Here is a 19215-nt window from a genome sequence, read left to right as displayed (position 1 = left end):
GGCAGAGGCACCTGTCAATACAACTGAGCAGTCACAGGACAGGGCATCACGTGCATTTCTACCCATCAATGGGCAACTGGAGTTTTCTTCTAAGCTGCTCGTTGGTTCATGATACTCGAGTGGCGGGATCATACATACTGGATCATAACAAGGAATCAAGACTCACAAGAGTGGCCTGGAGTTTTGTCCTTGACCTTTTAAACAAACTCACATATGAACAAAGAGTCAACATCTAAATAGACTTTTATTTTTTCTTTTACTTACTTGGACAGAAAAGAAAATTCATCAGCTTCCATTAGAGTCTCCCTAAGTGTTGGAAACGCATTAAACTCAGAAATAGTGGACCTTGTAGAAAAGCATCACAAATTAAAAATAGATTTCTCCATGTGGTAAAAGTGCTTTCAATCCAATTAAAGGACATGGCAAAGGTGTTTGGAAACACAATTTAAAATTTGGCCTACAATCCGTGGCATGGAATTAAAACCACAGGGCGAGGTGACCGCCGTGAACTGGGTACAGATACGATGCGATCTGGAGCATGCTGCCAGCAACACTCGCAATGAACTGCGTGACAAGGAAGAACATCCCGAAGCCTGAGTAGAGTAGGTTTGCATTTGTAAAAATAAGGGGGCGACATAAATTGGGTTGAAGGGAGATCACGTAACTTCAGAAATTACTTGTTTCTTATCTGTGGGGACAGCCAGACCAGCCGACCACCCTAGCGGCGGTCTCCCAGGGAGACGCGTGAACCTTGGTTCAGAGAAGGCCCAGGTGTTCTGAGAAGTAAGTAGAGCCCTTGCTGCCAGCTGCTCATCATGTGGGCCTTTCAGGCTGGTGGTGAGCAGACCCCAGGCCCTGGGAGTCACACCCAGCCACGCTGTACAGGTGGGTCTGCCAATGCCCGCCACACCATCACGAGGCGTGCAGTGAGGCCGGCCAGCACTGCCCAGTGATCACACGAGGGAGAGAGCGGGTGGTCACCCAGAGACAATCTGGTCTCAGCCGTGCTGCGTATTTTCCAAAACAAGTAATTTTGCCAGTGACGGCATCTGTGCAAAGCTCAAGGCCCACAGGCCCCCATGGTCTGATGGACGCAAAGTACCCTTTCTGGCCCAGGTTCAGGCCCAGGCCCGTGATCATGCAAGGAGCCACGGCAGGGTGGGGTGAGAGGGTGAGGACAGAAGAGGGACATTTCCTTTTACAGAAGATCTTGAGCAACAGTAAGAAAATAACCTGAAGATATATCTAAAAATAAAAAACAGCGTCACACTTCACTGCCATTTTGTCCCATCTTTCTCCCCACACACCAGCCCCTCTGGGACAGGCAGGAGCACCTCGTGCACACATGAGTGGCCCCACTCCCCAAGCCAACACTGCCTTGCAGCGATGCCAGGCTAGTGTTTCTTCTGCTATGAGCCCCGTTCTGAGCTGCCCACTTGAGGCAGACACTGGAAAACGCTCTGGGCTCCTACATACCCCGAAACAATCCCAGCTGGCTCCCTTCCCATCGCCTTCAGACACTGCATGACCTGAACCACGTCGTGGACATCTTTTGTCTTCACCAGCTCATTCCATCCCTGGCGCCCATGATGGAAGCAGCCCTCCCAGGTCCCCTGTGCTGAACAGGCTCCCCATGGCCTCCAGGGGGATTGTGAGGGTGCCCTGCCCTGCGCTGGTGGCACAGAAGGTCTGGCTCAGGGCCACACCTGCAAGGTGCTCACTCCAAGGTGGTGGCCACTCTCCGGAGGGAAGCCGTGCTCTTCGCTGTGTGGAAACCGGATGCACCACCCTCTGACCAGGTCCGTCCTGGCCCCTCCAGAGGCCCTGAGCACCCTGCCTGGACCGCGGCCACACACAGGGCATCTCCGGGTCTCTGGCCGGCAGGTCAGACATCAGGCTCCCCCGTCCCTCCCTGGACCTGGTCCTTACCTAGCCCGGGCCACGCCCGGGACATCAGAGGCCTGGGGAGGTTTCCTCCAGGCCCAGCAGCTCTTGCACGAGTCTCTCACCGAACTGGGCCCGGCTGTACCTCTTCACGTGATAGGCATCCGACATCTTGTACAGAATGTAGGCATTATTGACCGCGATGCTGACGGCAAACCAGAATACCTGTTGCCAGGTCTTGTTCGGTTTATGAGAAATGAAATACCTAAGAGGACAGAAGGGTAAGAAGGGCTGACTCAGATGGTGCCGAGGTGCCCCGAGCAAGAGAGATTCCCAAAGGCCTCGTCGGGCTCGGCAGGTGCTGTCGGGAGTGTGGGGGTGGGAATCAGGCTGGGGACGGGGGAGGCAGCTCTCACTGAGGCTCAGGCACGTGAACTTTACTCAAGATGAAAACAGTCCCTAGGAAAGGATCAGGTGGGAGGAGGCGGGTCACCGCAGGGGCCACTGAAACCAGGAGCCAGGCCTGTGTGGTGCGGCTGGAGCTGGGAGGACGCAGGGCTGCAGGCCTCCCTGCACGAGCGCAGCGTGTCCCGAGCCCCTCCTGCCACGACCACCCGCAGCTCCTCGCTCTTCTCTTCACCACCCCACCTCCCCCAGACGGAGGACAGCTGTGAGCCCCGGGGAGCCTCGCCTCAGGACCCACCCCTGTGCCGTTGTCCTCTGCATGTGTGTGTGTCTCTGCACCCCAAATGCCGGGTGCTGGAGGGTCGGCAACCTCAGCACCACTGAAGCGCGATGTCTGCTCCATCACACAGCTTGCCCTGTGAGCACCACCAGGGCCAGTGAGCCGCCAGGCAGGCCAGCGCTCCAGGAAGACAGTGCGGTCACTCTAAGGGACTGGGGCGCCCTCTACAGCCGGGCTTTTCCAGAAGGCTCGGGTCCTGCCCTGCCCCCCCACCAAGCAGCCTGGGGAGATGTCAGTGACCCTCAAGGAGGGCTGAGAAGATGCTCACCGCCCTCTGGGTCAGTCTCACCCTGTTTTAGATTGTGAGGTTCAGGCCCAGTAGTTAACAGGCCAAGGTTCACCAGCTCCTGACGTGGGCACGGGAGCTGCCTGGAGACAGCACTGGGGCGTGTACACGTACACGCACACGCGTGTGGTCCACACCATGTGTGCACTCATGATGACACCGTGCCTGAGCCCACACTCACACATGAAACGGCTGTGTGACCTCAGCTCCGCCCAGTGACATGAGGGCCGAGCCCCGTGGTCTGCGGAGGGGACGCCCCATGGTCTGCGGAGGGGACGCCGGGCAAGGCCTCAGGGACAACAGCGGGCGGGGTCGGGCCCGAGGGCGGACGCGGAAGAAGGGGAACAGACAGGATTGCAGTGCGGGCGGCCAGGCGGTGGGAGGCAGGGGTGGCCACGTGGCTGGGCCCCGGGGACGCCAGGCTGCGGGCTCAGGATCTTCTCTCTCAGGGTCTTCACCTGCCAGCTCTGAGAAGGGCAGTGGACCGCCTGGCAGCCCCCTGCTCTCGGCGCCGGCTCACTTACTTGCTGTACTTGTCGTCGTACTTGCAGATGTAGCTGAGGTGGGCCGCGAAGGCCTCCACGGCCAGGGGGCAGGGGATCTCCCCACTCCTCCTCTTGATGATCACTCCTGCAAGACAGGCAGGACGTCCCCTCTGAGCCTCCCCTGCAGACCCCCATTCAGATCACGTGCTTGTCCATCCTGCCTGCTTGTCACAACAGACAGCAGGGGAGGAGATGGGAAAAACCCCTGTCAGCAACATCACTGAAGCTTCAGGGGAGCCGAGGAAAACAAGGTCAGGTGAGCGAAGCACATGGGGCCACAGCACAGACCAGGGTGGGGCCCGCGGCAGACGATGGCGCAAAGGCAGGTGTGAGTGGAGTAGGGCTGTAGCCGATGGGGCCCGGAGAGCAAAGCTGAGGTCAGAACTCACCGGCCCCTCCTCCCTTCCCCAGGCACCCCCTCCTTCCGCCAGGTCTGAGAGCGGTGCGAGGAGGTGGCCACCGCCATCACGGGGCCAAGGAGCTGGTCCACCCGCTCTGCTCAAGGCAGGGTTCAGAAGAACCAGGAGCTGCCTGACCCCTGGCTCCTACACGCCTCCCCTGTGGACAGAATCCTTTACCCTTCACTGATTCTCAAACGCACTCTCTCACATGCCTTCAAACACCGTATCCTCCTTAATATAAATGAAACTGAGTCCGGGGCCATGACCAAAGTCACGGCAAGAGTGAAACATCCCATCAACCAGGAGCGAGGAGCAGAGAGAGGTCAGTCAGGCCTCTCCAGCCTGCTGCCTGTCTTCCGAGACCTGCCCTGACTTGGGGGCTGTCCACTGCACCCCCAAAGGTGATGTGCGGGCTGGAAGGACGGTCAAGTGTGGGGGGCATTACACAGCATTTCATCTGAGCAGCCTCCCCTGCAGCAGCATGTGATGGAGAAGAGCGCCACTGTTTTCAGGGATTAGTTCACAGGGCTGTGCAATTTTAGCACTGCTTAAATATGTAGTGAAAGTAGTAGTGAAAGGCGCTCAGTCGTGTCTGACTCTTTGCAACCCCATGGACTATACAGTCCATGGAATTCTCTAGGCCAGAATACTGGAGTGGGTAGCCTTCCCTTCTCCAGTAGTTGAAGCAAAAATGGCTCGTCACCCCCTCCCCACTGAGGAACGGGCGGGAGACAAGAGTCACACAAGTCCATTTGCTAAGACTCAGTCCTAAACCAGGATAGTTTGTCTCTCATCCCTGCTCCCCAAATACTGACTTTCTACACTGATGAAGTGTCTGAGGATCTTATGAGAGAATGAGAAGCCAGGTCTGGAGGTGTGGGGACACTGGGTCAGCACCCAGGCAACACGCTTTCTAAAGCCTCAAGAGCTCAAAGGACCACGATGTCCGTCCAGGGCCTCCTCCCGGTCAGAGGCTCCTGGGCCCCGGATCCAGAGAGAGCCTCTCTACATAGATTTTGCTGTCGGATGCCGCAGCACACGTGGTCCTCCAAGGCTGGGCTCTCCGCCTCCATGAAGGGTGGTCTCTCTACACCACCCTTCCTGTGGGGACCTGCCCTGGGGCCTCTGCTCACCACCCAACCCCAACACAACTGAGCAAACACCGCCACCTCACACCTGGCCTGGGTGCACGGCCTGGGGAGGCTTCCCATCGCCGGCTCTATTTAAATTTGCCTGACGTTCAACTACAGCCTCCTCTGGGACTAAAGAGGCCCCCTAGGGCTTCCCAGATCCATGTGGGTGTGATCAGGTCGGACTGTCTGGTAAAATCCCCTCCCTTCTCTCCCCCCAGAGGCAGGGGACGCCTCGCTCTGAGGCAGCAGGGCCCCTGCGTGCTAGGCCCACTCTCCAGGGATGCGGGCTTGGTGCTGGCCAGGGCCCTGCAGTCCCCACCGGCTGCCCTCGCCCAGGTGTGGGAGGCCTGCTCCCCTCCTCTCAGGGGAAGAAGGCTCCTCCCTATCCCTTCACACTGTTGAACTTAAATGAGGATTACAGCAGGAAATAGGAGACTGGCTTCAAAATCCAGGTTTCTGCCAGTCTCTTGGAGTATTTCTCCAGGGTTATTACCAGCCCAGCCTCCTCCCTGGTGATACCTTAGATTTCACATACTGCTTGAGATGAAAAGGATGAGCCTGCTGTCCTATTAATATCCTTTTCTGAGGACTGGAAAGCTTCAGACATTGGGAATACTGACAAGAGGCTATGTGATATTTATCGTCTCAGCTGACGTCATAACCAGGGATGATGTGTTCTCCCAGCGTGCACCCTTGTATGTCTGTCGCTGGGTGTGACCCTCTGCACATCTATATTCTAAGAATCAACCTCTGTGACACTGCAGGTTCACGTGGGCCTATGAGAGAACTACCTGTCTTCCTATTGCAGGGGTTTGTCTCTCTGCCTCCTCCAGGTTTTTTCTGGCTGGGCTGACATCCTTTCTGCCCTTCTGTAAGTCTGAACGAATGAGTCAGGACCTGACACACAGACCCGATGTCTGATATACAGACATTCCACACCCGCATCAGCTTCATGGACTATGAACTCTAAGGGCAAAGAGGGAGATGGAAGACTCAAAAAGGATTTAGTTCTTCATGGGGATGACCCTGGGTAAACGACAGCATGTAACTTAAAGAGCCTGCATACCCTCACACTGAAGACTGAGTGCCAAAGAATTGATGCTTTTGAACTGTGGTGTTGGAGAAGACTCTAGAGAGTCCTTTGGACTGCAAGGAGAATCCAACTTGTCCATCCTAAAGGAGATCAATCCTGAACATTCGCTGGAAGGACTGATGCTGAAGCTCCAATACTTTGACCACCTGATACGAAGAGCCAAATCATTAGAAAAGACCCTTGATGGTGGGAAAGACTGAAGGCAGGAGGAGAAGAGGACGACAGGGGACAAGAGGGTTGGACGGCATGACTGACTCAATGGACTTGAGTTTGAGCAAGCTCAGGGAGATGGTGAAGGAGATGGTGAAGGCGTGCTGCAGTCCACGGGGTTGCAATGAATTGGACACAATTGAGTAACTGAACAACGACAGGGCTCATGCTTTCTGAAAGAGGGCTCATTCTCCCTTAGAATCTGGAGTAAAGAATAATAAATCAATCCCTAAAATGTTCAGTATGAAAAGGCAAAAAGCTGTGACACTGAAAGATGAACTCCCCAGGTTGGCAGGTGGCCAATATGCTACTGGAGAAGAGCAGAAAGATGGTTCCGGAAGGACAGACGAGGCTGAGCCAAAGTGGAGACAACGCCCAGTGGGGTGTGTCTGATGATGACAGTAAAGTCCGATGCTGGAAAGAACAATACGGCATAGGAACCTGGAATGTTAGGTCCATGAGAAAAGGTAAATTGGAAGTGGTCAAACAGGAGATGGCAAGAGTGAACATCCACATTTTAAGAATCAGAGAACTAAAATGGACCCAAATGGGTGAATTTAATTCAGAGGACCATTGTATCTACTACTGTGGGCAAGAATCCCTTAGAAGAAATGGAGTAGCCCTCATAGTCAACAAGAGTCTGAAATACAGTACTTGGATGCAATCTCAAAAATGATAGATTGACTTCTATTCTTTTCCAAGGCAAACCATTCAATATCACAGTAATCCAAGTCTATGTTCCAACCACTAACGCTGAAGAAGCTGAACAGTTTCATGAAGACCTTCTAGAACTAACACCAAAAAAAGATGTCCTTTTCATTATAGGGGACTGGAATGCAAAAGTAGGAAGTCAAGAGATACCTGGAGTAACAGGCAAGTTTGGCCTTGGAGTACAAAATGAAGCAGGGCAAAGGCTAACAGAGTTTTGCCAAGAGAACGCACTGGTCATAGCAAACACCCTCTTCCAACAACACAAGAGAAGACTCTACACATACACATCACCAGATGGTCAACACCGAAATCAGACTGATTATATTCTTTGCAGCCAAAGATGGAGAAGCTCTATACAGTCAGCAAAAACAAGACCAGGAGCTGACTGTGGCTCAGATAATGAACTCCTTATTGCCAAATTCAGACTTAAATTGAAGAAAGTAGGGAAAACCACTAGACCATTCAGGTATGACCTAAATCAAATCCCTTATGAATTATACAGTGGAAATGACAAATATATTCAAGGGATTAGATCTGATAGACAGAGTGCCTGAAGAACTATGGACAGAAGTTCGTAACACTGTACAGAAGAGGTGATCAAACCATCCCCAAGAAAAAGAAATGCAAAAAGGCAAAATGGCTGTCTGAGGAGGTCTTACAAACAGCTGAGAAAAGAAGAGAAGCAAAAGATAAGGGAGAAAAGGAAAGATATACCCATTTGAATGCAGAGTTCCCAAGGACATATAAGAAAGCCTTCCTCAGTGATCAATGCAAAATAGAGGAAAACAACAGAATGGGAAAGGCTAGAGATCTCTTCAAGAAAATTAGAGATACCAAGGGACATTTCATGCAAAGATGGGCTCAATAAAGGACAGAAATGGTATGGACCTAACAGAAGCAGAAGATATTAAGAAGAGGTGGCAAGAATACACAGAAGAACTGTATTTTGTACAGAAGAACTGTACAAAAATGATCTTCACAACCCAGATAATCACAATGGTGTAATCACTCACCTAGAGCTGGACATCCTAGAATGTGAAGTCAAGTGGGCCTTAGGAAGCATCACTACAAACAAAGCTAGCAGAGGTGATGGAATTCCAGTGGAGCTATTTCAAATCGTAAAAGATGATGCTGTGAAAGTGATGCACTCAATATGTCAGCAAATTTGGAAAACTCAGCAGTGGTCACAGGACTGGAAAAAGTCCGTTTTCATTTCAATACCAAAGAAAGGTAAAGCCAAAGAATGCTCAAACTACTGCACAATTGCACTCATTTCACACGGCAGGAAAGTACTGCTCAAAGTTCTCCAAGCTAGGCTTCAACAGTACATGAACCAAGAACTGCCAGAAGTTTAAGCTGGATTTAGAAAAGGTAGAGGAACCAGAGATCAAACTGCCAACCTCTGCTGAATCATATAAAAATTTCAAAAAAAATCTACTTCTGCTTCACTGACTACGCTAAAGCTTTGATTGTGTGGATCACAACAAACTGTGGAAAATTCTTCAAGAGATGGGAATACCAGACCATCTTACCTGCCTCCTGTGAAACCTGTACACAGGTCAAGAAGCAAAAGTTAGAATGGGACATGTACAACAGACTGGTTCCAAATCAAGAAAGGAGTGCATCAAGGCTGTATATTGTCACCCTGCTTATTTAACTTATATAGAGTACAACATGCAAAATGCCGGGTTGGATGAAGCACAAGCTGGAATCAAGATTGCCAGGAGAAATGTCAATAACCTCAGATTCCCTGGTGGGTCAGGTGGTAAAGTGTCTGCCTGCAATATGGGAGACTCGGGTTCAATTGCTGGGTCGGGAAGATCCTCTGGAGAAGGAAATGGCCACCCACTCCAGTACTCTTGCTTGGAAAATTCCACGGATGGAGGAGCCTGGTAGGCTACAGTCCATGGGGTGGCTAAAAGATGGACACGACTTACTGGTTTCACTCTCTTCTTTCACTTCACATATGCAGATGATACCACCCTTATGGCAGAAAGCAAAAAGGAACTAAAGAGCCTCTTGATGAAGGTGAAAGAGGAGAGTGAAAAAGCTGGCTTAAAACTCAACATTCAAAAAAAAGAAAATCATGGCATCTGGTCCCATCACTTCATCACAAATAGATGGGGAAACAGTGGGAACAATGACAGAGTTTATCTTTCAGGGCTTCAAAATCACTGCAGGTGTTTTGCCTATGTTCTCCTCTAGGAGTCTTATAGTTTCTGGTCTTACATTTAGATCTTTAATCCATTTTGAGTTTATTTTTGTGTATGGTGTTAGAAAGTGTTCTAGTTTCATTCTTTTACAGGTGGTTGACCAGTTTTCCCAGCACCACTTGTTAAAGAGGTTATCTTTTTTCCATTGTATATCCTTGCCTCCTTTGTCGAAGATAAGGTGACCATAGGTTCGTGGACTTATCTCTGGGCTTTCTATTCTGTTCCATTGATCTATATTTCTGTCTTTGTGCCAGTACCATACTGTCTTGATGACTGTGGCTTTGTAGTAGAGTCTGAAGTCAGGCAGATTGATTCCTCCAGTTCCATTCTTCTTTCTCAGGATTACTTTGGCTATTCGAGGTTTTTTGTATTTCCATGGGGAATACAGGTAAATCCAGGGCTAATTCATATCAATGTATAACAAAAACTACTGTAATGATGTAAAGTAATTAGCCTCCAACTAATAAAAATTAAAAAAAAAAAAAAAAAAATCACTGCAGGTGATGACTGCAGCCATGAAATTAAAGGACGCTTGCTCCTTGGAAATGAAAAGCTATGACAAACCTAGACAGCGTATTAAAAAGCAGAGACATCACTTTGCTGACAAAGGTCAAAAAGTTATGGTTTTTCCAGTAGTCATGCATGGATATGAGAGCTGGACTACAATTAAGGCTGAGCACTGAAGAATTGGTGCTTTTGAACCATGGTGTTGGAGAAGACTCTTGAGAGGCCCTTGAACTGCATGGAGATCCAATCAGTCAGTCCTAAAGGAAATCAACCCTGAATATTCATTGGAAGGACTGATGCTGAAGCTGAAACTCCAATACTTTGGCCACCTGATACAAAGAGCTGACTCATTAGAAAAGACCCTGATGCTGGGAAAGATTGAAGGCAGGAGAAGGCGACAACAGAGGATGAGATGGTTGGATGTCATCGCTGACTCAATGGACTTGAGTTTGAGCAAACTCAGGGAGATGGTGAAGGACAGATATCATGCTGCAGTCCATGGGGTCACAAAGATTCAAACTCGACTGAGTGACTAAACAACAACAAAATGTTCATAAGTAGTTACATGTTTTCTGAAATTGGAAATTCTGCTCACCTTCTAGAAGAACATATATGTTCATAATAGAAGACAGTATAAAGCTGGCAAGCAGTCTTTAGAACATAGGAGACTCTGTCATCTGGGTGATATTTAAAATAAGTAGGGGAAAAATAATTATTTGATCAATGGTTCGGGAACAGAGGTGGGGCTGCTTGGTCAACCAATCTTTGCCACTTATAAAAAAAACAGTAGTACCCTGACTGATGCCACGTACCAAAATAAATTCCAAGTGCAAAGAGCACAAAACCACATTATAAAACAACCAGGTGAACTATTTACTTACCTGGCCTTGGGACAGAGCAGGGGTTTTTTAAAGCATGAGAACAAATAACGTGATAACAGCAGTGCATGCCTGCTAAGTCTGATATTCTGTGTGACCTTATGGACTGTAGCCCGCCAGGCTCCTCTGTCCATGGGATTTTCCTGGCAAAAATTGGAGTGGCTTGCCACGCCCTCCTCCACGGGTCTTCCCAACTCAGAGATTGAACTCCAGTCTCTTATGTCTCCCATATTGGTAAGCAAGTTCTTTACCACTAGTGCCACCTAGGAAGCCCCTCAACAGCTGTGCCTATGTGGAAATGAAAACCCTTTGTATGTTAAAAATACTGACTATAAATAAAAGCAAAAGGAAAACAAATGCATAAAAATACCCGCTACAGGCATAAAATCTTTCATAAAATGTTAAGTTCCTAAGACAAGTACTTCAAGTGAAAAATTTAAAAGAACATGACAAAATCATCGAAAATCAGCTAATAAACACATGAAGAGATGTTCAACCTCACCAACAGTCATGGCAATTTATAGTTAAAGTTTTATAGCATTTTCAGCCATCTTACTGACAAATTTAGAATAGAAAACAAATACAGTGTTGGTATAGCAGGAGAAATCCCAGCCTCTTGTAACCCACTGCAGTGATAATAAGTACAGCCTCTTGGCAGCACAGCATCAGAGTCTTAAAACCACTCAGACCCTTCGGTGCAACCGTTTACCTTTTAGATTTATCCTGAGGAAGCGACCAAAGATGTACCTGAAGATTTATCTATGAAAATCTTCACTATGTCACTCTTCATATTGTGAAAAAAATGATAAAGAATTTTGACAAGATAAAGCAATTAAAGAATTAAATTAAATTAAATTAATTAAATTAAATTAAAGCAAGATAAAGAATTATGACACAATCTAAGGATGAAATATTAGGTAGTTTTAAAAAATCATGTTTTTGAAGCACGGCAGAAGGACAATCACACCAGAACTATCTCCATTAAGCAGCAAGGCCCTTGGATGGAACCAGGAAAAGCACTCCAAGTGGGGAGCATGCCGACACCAGAGCCCCTCGGCCTCTCCCAGATGGGCTCACAGTGTCCGCAGGCCCTGACGGGGCAGGGAGGGCTCAGGGGCTTGGAGGTGGGCCAGGTTGCGGACACACCCCTCGAGGCTTTTAGGAGTTTCTAGGATTTGACACTTCATGATTAATAACAGAGTGCACACTTTAGAAAAGGAAAGTATGAATGGATAAGGAAGCTGTGGTACATATACACAATGGAATATTACTCAGCCATTGAAAAGAATTCATTTGAATCAGTTCTAATGAGATGGATGAAACCGGAGCCCATTATACAGAGTGAAGTAAGCCAGAAAGATAAACACCAATACAGTGTACTAATGCATATATATGGAATTTAAAAAGGTGGTAATGCTAACCCTATATGAAAAATAGAAAAAGAGACACAGATGTACAGAACAGACTTTTAGACTCTGTGGGAGAAGGCGAGGGTGGGATGTTCAGAGAGAACAGCATTGAAACAAGTATACTATCAAGGGTGAAACAGATCATCAGCCCAGGTTGGATGCATGAGACAAGTGCTCAGGGCTGGTGCACTGGGAAGACCCAGAGGGATGGGATGGGGAGGAAGGCGGGAGGGGGGATCGGGAAGGGGAACACATGTAAATACATGGCTGATTCATGTCAATGTATGGCAAAAACCACTACAATATTGTAAAGTAATTAGCCTCCAACTAATCAAAATAAATGAAAAAAAAAAAAAGGAAAGCATCACTGAATTGAACACGAATACTAGTTTCAGCTCATTTAAAAACCAACCCTCCCAATTTTACTGTCTTTGCCCCTTACCAGCCTCCCACCTCCTTCCCTTGGTGTCTGATTAAAGGGCCTTGGTCCTTGAGACTGGGGTTTTCGACCCTATTGCAGGCTTTTCCCTAATGTTCCCAGAGGCAGTCTTTTCTCAGCCACCTCACTGCACCAGTTCAGACATGGGCAATCTCCTGCTTTGGGACATCTTCTCAGAGGCCATCACTTAAAATAATTTGGTGGGAAGCAACTCCAACACCCCAGACCCACACCTTCCAAGGTACTTCCAGGAGATACCTTCCAAGAGATCCTCTGGTCCTCTCCCGAGGCCCAAGCCAAAAGAGCAGAAGTCCAGTGCAATCCGGCCTTCAGCTGACAAGGGCAATTCCAAACCTCTCTCTATGTGCCCTTGATACAGCACCTGATGGGGGCAGCTTTCGCCACCCCCACCCCCACACCACTGAGTGGGGTAACAACACCCATGTGCCTTGATTGTAACCTGCACTGAAATGTTACACGAGGTGTGTGTGGAGGTGAGGGATGGGGATAAATGAACAAGAGACGCTAAATACCACACACACGACATATACACACATACCACACACATGCATACATGCAGCAATGCACACACTACACGCACACCCCTGAGTTCCTTGGCAGTGTTCCTTTAATAGTAAAGACTGCCGTGTTAAGTCGCCTCAGTTGTGTCCAACTCTGTGCAACCCTATGGACTGTAGCCCACCAGGCTCCTCCGTCCATGGGATTCTCCAGGCAAGAATACTGGAGTGGGTTGCCATTCCCTTCTCCAGGGGATCTTTCTGACCCAGATCCAACTGGCATCTCTTAACACCTCAGGTTCAGGCGTCTCAGCCTGCATTGGCAGGTGGGTTCTTCACCACTAGCCCCACCTGGGAAGCCCAAGAGTAAAGACAAAGATGTCTTCATGCAAAGGAACCCAAGCGACTTTTCGAGGACACTGGAAGTGGAAGGCACTCAGCGTGTCTGATGCTTTGCAACCTCGCGGTCTGCTCCTCTGAGCATGGAATTCTCCAGGTCAGAATACTGGAGTGCGTAGCTGCTCCCTTCTCCAGGGGATTTTCTGAACCCAGGTCTCCTGCAATGCAGGTGGAGTCTCTGCACCACCAGGGAAGCTGTAAATACTTTTGTAAGGGGTCCCTTTGTCATTGCAATTTCCTTTTCTGCTATTTAATAATGTTTGAGCTGTGGGTTCCCTTAAATACAAACATTGAAAAGATAAGAAAGGTTGACTTTTTCCTCCTCCTATGAGACTAGATTTTTCACAGAATCCTACATGATGAAGCAATTATGTAAATGCTGTTCAACAGAGCCAATTATCACACTATGTATGACCTAGGGACCCATGGGTGGAACTGCTCAGGTCACCTGCAAAGGCCAGCCTCACAGCTTTTCCTGATGTAACAAGTCCTGGAGTGCTGACAGCCTGTGGGTGCAGGAGGGCCAGGGGTCAGGTCCAGCCCCCGGAGCCCCACCCGGGCCCCCAGCGTGCCCACCTTGCTGCACGGGCGAGTAGGCGTTGGTCAGGAAGCGGAAGTGGCCCTTGTTGTACCAGCAGATCAGGGACATGCTCCCCTTCACCCGGATGCTGTGCTGGCCCCGGGCAGGTGGTGTGGCTGGGCTGCTTAGCATGGACGGTGGCAGGCCGGTGCAGTCACTCTTCCTGGAGCTGAGCAGGCCACAGCAGTAGATCCCTGTGGGGACAGGGACCGCACAGCCTCAGGGCAGCTCCCCCGCTTCCCCAGGGGCGATGGGAAGTTTGGGAGCTTTCATCCCAGATGTGCTGCCTCCCCCACACTTCTGTATGTATCTAAGATCACACAGAAGACCTAACGCAGGCAGAGCATCGGCAGTAAGGCAGCAGTGCTCACGGCCAGAGGGCTTGCGACCTGCCAGTACAGGGCTGAACTTGTGGACCCATCCTCCCATCTGCTTCCAGAACTTCTGAGCTCACGTGACGCACAGGAACTTCAGGCTCTTGGTTGGGCGGGCAGAGACGGGCATCATTAAGCCCATATCAGCTATGTACCCTACCCCTCTCACCAACACTCGCCATCTGCAGGGCACTTCGGGAAGCTCTGCCTATGTGCAGCCAAGTGAAGGGCAGAGGGAAAGTCATCCATGACACGTGCTTTGTGGGGGCAGTGAGTGGCGGAGTTTCTGGTGGAAGAGCTTGAGCAGGGCCTCTGAAGCCTAGAATGCTGCCTGCAGCAGGAGCCCTGCAAGCAGAGACCAACTGAAACATGGAGGCTTCTCCAAATTCTTCCAGGACTCGAGGTCTGTCCCAGTCCTCACTGCTCATGGGTCCCCCTGGGGAGCCACGGGGAAGCCTACTTCTCCCCATGCCCAAAGGAGACATGAAGGGGCATTCTGACTGGAGACTGGGGAACGGTCTCCCTGATGTGATGGGCATGAATTCCTGGTCACCTTCCATGGTGGAAGGACTCTGATGATCTCCTGTCCTTCCACTGCCTCGGTCAGACCCTTGGGGGACACACCCAGTCTCACTGTCCAACAGAAGAGGGCTCCCCATGGCTCCCACCACTATGGATCCAAATACCCAGACTCCAAGATTTACAAACAAGAATCTGTCTTCAAAACAAGAAAAGAATTTAGATGAATGAGGATAACATTTAAAATCGCCCACTGGGCTTGATGAACACAACCACCCAAAGAGCAGCTGCACTTTTCTAACAGGAGAAGAAGAGAATCTAGCACTGCACAAGTTTATTTATGAAAATAGCGATTCTCATGTGAGTATTGTTACAAAGCAGTCTCCATGCGCCCAGCAGGCACAGCCAGGTTCTTGGCTATAACTTCAACCCCGGCTGCCCATCAGAATTTCCTGGGGTCACCAGACCAGAGAATGCAGAGTCCCTGAGGGTGGGCGCAGCCATCCATGGGCAACGTGGAGACTACCTCCCCGGACGTCAGGCGTTGCAGGGGAAGCCCGGGAGGTGATAAGGGAGGGCCCACAGCCTCAGATGCTTCTAACAGGTAACAAAATCTCTGCTCTTGGAAAAACTCAAATTCCATGTCTAATTATTTTTTTCCTCTAAAAGATTCTCCTCCATCCTCTAGTTCCCTGAGCGGGGAGGGCCCTCTTCTTCCCAGTGGCCCAGCTCTCAGGGAAGCCTTTGGTGTCCTCACTCTGTACCCACCAGGCCCACGCTATGAGAGCGTCCTAACAACACCACGTGACCCTCGGTCCAGGTGACGAGGTGGTATGAGGCAGCATCGGGCCTGCAGGGCCCACGCAAACTGTTAGGGCTGTTCTGGGGACCCTGAGGGTTTCACGCCATGCCCGTGACACCCTCACTGGGAGCCGAGCAGGCCAGTGGACGTGCAGCCCTGGTGCTCAGCATGCTCACATGGGGACCCATGGCGCTGGGTTCATGAGCATTAGGGCCAGTTTTCTCCAACCTGACTTCCACGGCCCTGCTTCACATGGTCTCTCAACAATTAAACCCTGAGCCCTGCTGGAACCAGAGTAGTGAGGTACAGCGCAGGCTGGCAGAAGCAAAGGGCCCAGGGGCTGCTTCATCACAGTTGCTGAGGCCACAGGTCGGTAGCTGTGGGCTCCCCATTACTTGAGAGGGTTTGGTTTTAAGGTCAGACATCAGATCTGTTGCTAAGCAACAGGTCTGCAATTTCAGTGTCTGGAGGAGCTGAGTGGGGGGCGTTCTAGGTTTCTGCTGAGTGGACGGAATATAAATCCCAAATGCAGGACCAAGTGAAGACAGAGGCAGCCTGCTACGGGGCTCCCTGACTCAGCCAGGGTCTGCTTCTATAGCCCCAATTCTTCCAGAGCCATGGAAGGCTTGCTCAATCTTTTCAACAAATGAACCAGGCATCTTAGCACTGAGGGGAGCTAACACCTTTCTGAGGCCCACTGTGCAGCTGCCTGCATTAATCCACACAATTCTCTAACTGGAAGGGGTGACATTACAGCTCGCAGAATGGGGAGTTCAGACTCCCTAAGAGCCTTAGGAGAAGCTGTGCCTTGATGCTGTGGATTTAATATTTGTGCCCCACTCCCAATTCCTACATCGAAAACCTAATGCCTGAGGTGAAGAGATGGTATCTGGAAGTGGGCCTTCAGGAGGTGGTTAGGTCAGGAGGGTGGAGCCCTCATGGATGGAATTGGTGCCCTTGTAAAGGAGGCCCCACAGATCTCCCTCACTCCTTTCCCCACGTGAGGACACAGGGAGAAGTCTGCAGCCTCATCTGGCTATGCTGGCACCCCATTCTGGACGTCCAGCCTCTGTGATCGTGAGCAATAAATCCTTGTTGTCCATGAGACACCCACTCTGTAGCACTTTGCTATAGCAGCCCATAAAACGCTAGCAAAACTCCTTGGATGGCCTGGCCTCATCACAAAGGACACCAGAAAGCCTGTACTGACCTGTCCCCAAGACCACAAGCTTGAGACAGGTCTCCGGCCCCATCTCTGGGGCCCAGCAGGGCGGGCAGGCCCCAGGCCCTCAGGCTCAGGCCTCCTCATCAGGTATTCTGGAGGCCGTGCTGTCAGCAACACACCCGTACCCCCAGCCCCACCTCCGCACTTCTCCAGGGGGAGGGGCCTCATTCAAGCCAGTCCCCACTTGACAAACCTTGCTTTTCAAACTCTTCAAACAGGGTCAGGCTGGTGATGCTGGGCCCGGTGAAGATGATGTAGTTCTTCCCGGCCGCGTTCCGGCACAGGCTCCTGGCCACCATGCTGTGGAGCTGGGGCTTGTTCTTCAGTGCATCCAGCCCATCGGGGCCACCGCCTTCCTTCAAGTGCACATAAATCTGCATCAGAAACACACAGGGGTCAATGAGCTCACAGCAGGGCCAGGCTGGGGTCCGATCATTCAGGAAGCACAGGCTTTTGCCACCAGGCCAGGCATGTGGGACAGTCACCCTCTTTCAGGCCACCGGTTCCACAGCCCCCACTGGCCCTGTCATCTCTGTGCTCCACAGAGACCGGTCACTTCCTGGCGGCACTGAAGCCCAGTGCCTCAGCCCAAGACTGCAGCTCGGACCTGCCAGAGTAGAGAAGGGAAAAGGTCAAATAGTTACAAGTAATGCCATCTGGCAGCTGAGATCAAAGGCAAACACATCCGCCTGTTCTGAAGCACAGAAGTCATGTTCACGGTAAACAGAAATAAAGGCTACTTCCACTGTAAGAATGGATCTGTGCACTTTCTGTTTGCATACAGCTTTCTCACTTACAAAGCATGTCCACAATTACAGTAACCACCAGGGGGGCAGAAGGGGCAGCATTCACTTCATACTGCAGAGGGAGAGATGGGATTTAAAACCCATGTGACATCCCAGGACCAGCAAAGAGGATGTGCTAGAATTCAGTTCAGTTCAGTTGCTCAGTCGTGTCTGACTCTTTGCGACCCCATGAATCGCAGCATGCCAGACCTCCCTGTCCATCACCAACTCCCGGAGTTTACCCAAACCCATGTCCATTGAGTCGGTGATGCCATCCAACCATCTCATCCTCTGTCGTCCCCTTCTCCTCCTGCTCTCAATCTTTCCCAGCATCAGGGTCTTTTCAAATGAGTTAGCTCTTTGCATCAGGTGGCCAAAGTATTGGAGTTTCAGCTTCAACATCAGTCCTTCCAATGAACACCCAGGACTGATCTCCTTTAGGATGGACTGGTTGGATCTCCTTGGTCCAAGGGACTCTCAAGAGTCTTCTCCAACACCACAGTTCAAAAGCATCAATTTTTCAGCACTCAGCTTTCTTTATAGTCCAACTCTCACATCCATACATGACCACTGGAAAAACCATAGCCTTGACTAGACGGACCTTTATCAGCAAAGTAATGTATCTGCTTTTTAATATGTTGTCTAGGTTGATCACAACTTTCCTTCCAAGGAGTAAGCGTCTTTTAATTTCATGGGTGCAATCACCATCTGCAGTGATTTTGGAGCCCAGAAAAATAAAGTCTGACACTGCTTCCACTGTCTCCCCATCTATTTGCCAGGAAGTGATGAGACTGGATGCCATGATCTTAGTTTTCTGAATGTTGAGCTTTAAGCCAACTTTCTCACTCTCCTCCTTCACTTTCATCAAGAGGCACTTTAGTTCTTCACTTTCTGCCAAAAGGGTGCTGTCATCTGCATATCTGAGGTTATTGATATTTCTCCCAGCAATCTTGATTCCAGCTTGTGCTTCCTCCAGCCCAGCATTTCTCATGATGTACTCTGCATATAAGTTAAGCAGGGTGACAATATACAGCCTTGACATACTCCTTTCCCAATTTGGAACCAGTCCATTGTTCCATGTCTGGTTCTAAATGTTGCTTCTTGACCTGCATACAGATTTCTCAGGAGGCAGGTCAGGTGGTCTGGTATTCCCATCTCTTTCAGAATTTTCCACAGTTTGTTGTGATCCACACAGTCAAAGGCTTTGGCATAGTCAATAAAGCAGAAATAGATGGTTTTTTTGGAACTCTCTTGCTTTTTCGATGATCCAGCGGATGTTGGCAATTTAATCTCTGGTTCCTCTGCCTTTTCTAAAATCAGCTTGAATATCTGGAAGTTCACGGTTCACATATTGCTAAAGCCTGGCTTGGAGAATTTTGAGCATTACTTTACTAGTGTGTGAGATGAGTGCAATTGTGCAGTAGTTTGAGCATTCTTTGGCATTGCCTTTCTTTGGGATTGAAATGAAAACTGACCTTTTCCAGTCCTGTGGCCACTGCTGAGTTTTCCAAATTTGCTGACATATTGAGTGCAGCACTTTCACAGCATCATCTTTTAGG

At 49.9% G+C, this 19215-nt stretch overlaps 1 protein-coding gene across 1 annotated transcript in view; it reads right to left on the bottom strand.

Moving 5' to 3' along the window:
* Positions 1-225: 225 nt before the first annotated feature.
* The window catches only part of PGBD5 (piggyBac transposable element derived 5), a 96622-nt gene continuing 77632 nt past the window's right edge, over positions 226-19215 (bottom strand). The window contains exons 4-7 of the mRNA XM_070464087.1: positions 17065-17245; positions 13948-14145; positions 3440-3545; positions 226-2149 (exon numbers count right to left, since the gene is read on the bottom strand). Coding sequence (XP_070320188.1) covers positions 1954-2149; positions 3440-3545; positions 13948-14145; positions 17065-17245 — 681 coding nt within the window. The 3' untranslated portion in view covers positions 226-1953. The remainder of the gene's footprint in view (positions 2150-3439; positions 3546-13947; positions 14146-17064; positions 17246-19215) is intronic.

The sequence above is a fragment of the Odocoileus virginianus genome, unplaced genomic scaffold (assembly GCF_023699985.2).
Source record: "Odocoileus virginianus isolate 20LAN1187 ecotype Illinois unplaced genomic scaffold, Ovbor_1.2 Unplaced_Contig_14, whole genome shotgun sequence".
NCBI lineage: Eukaryota > Metazoa > Chordata > Mammalia > Artiodactyla > Cervidae > Odocoileus > Odocoileus virginianus.
This window is presented reverse-complemented; position numbering and strand designations above follow the sequence as displayed.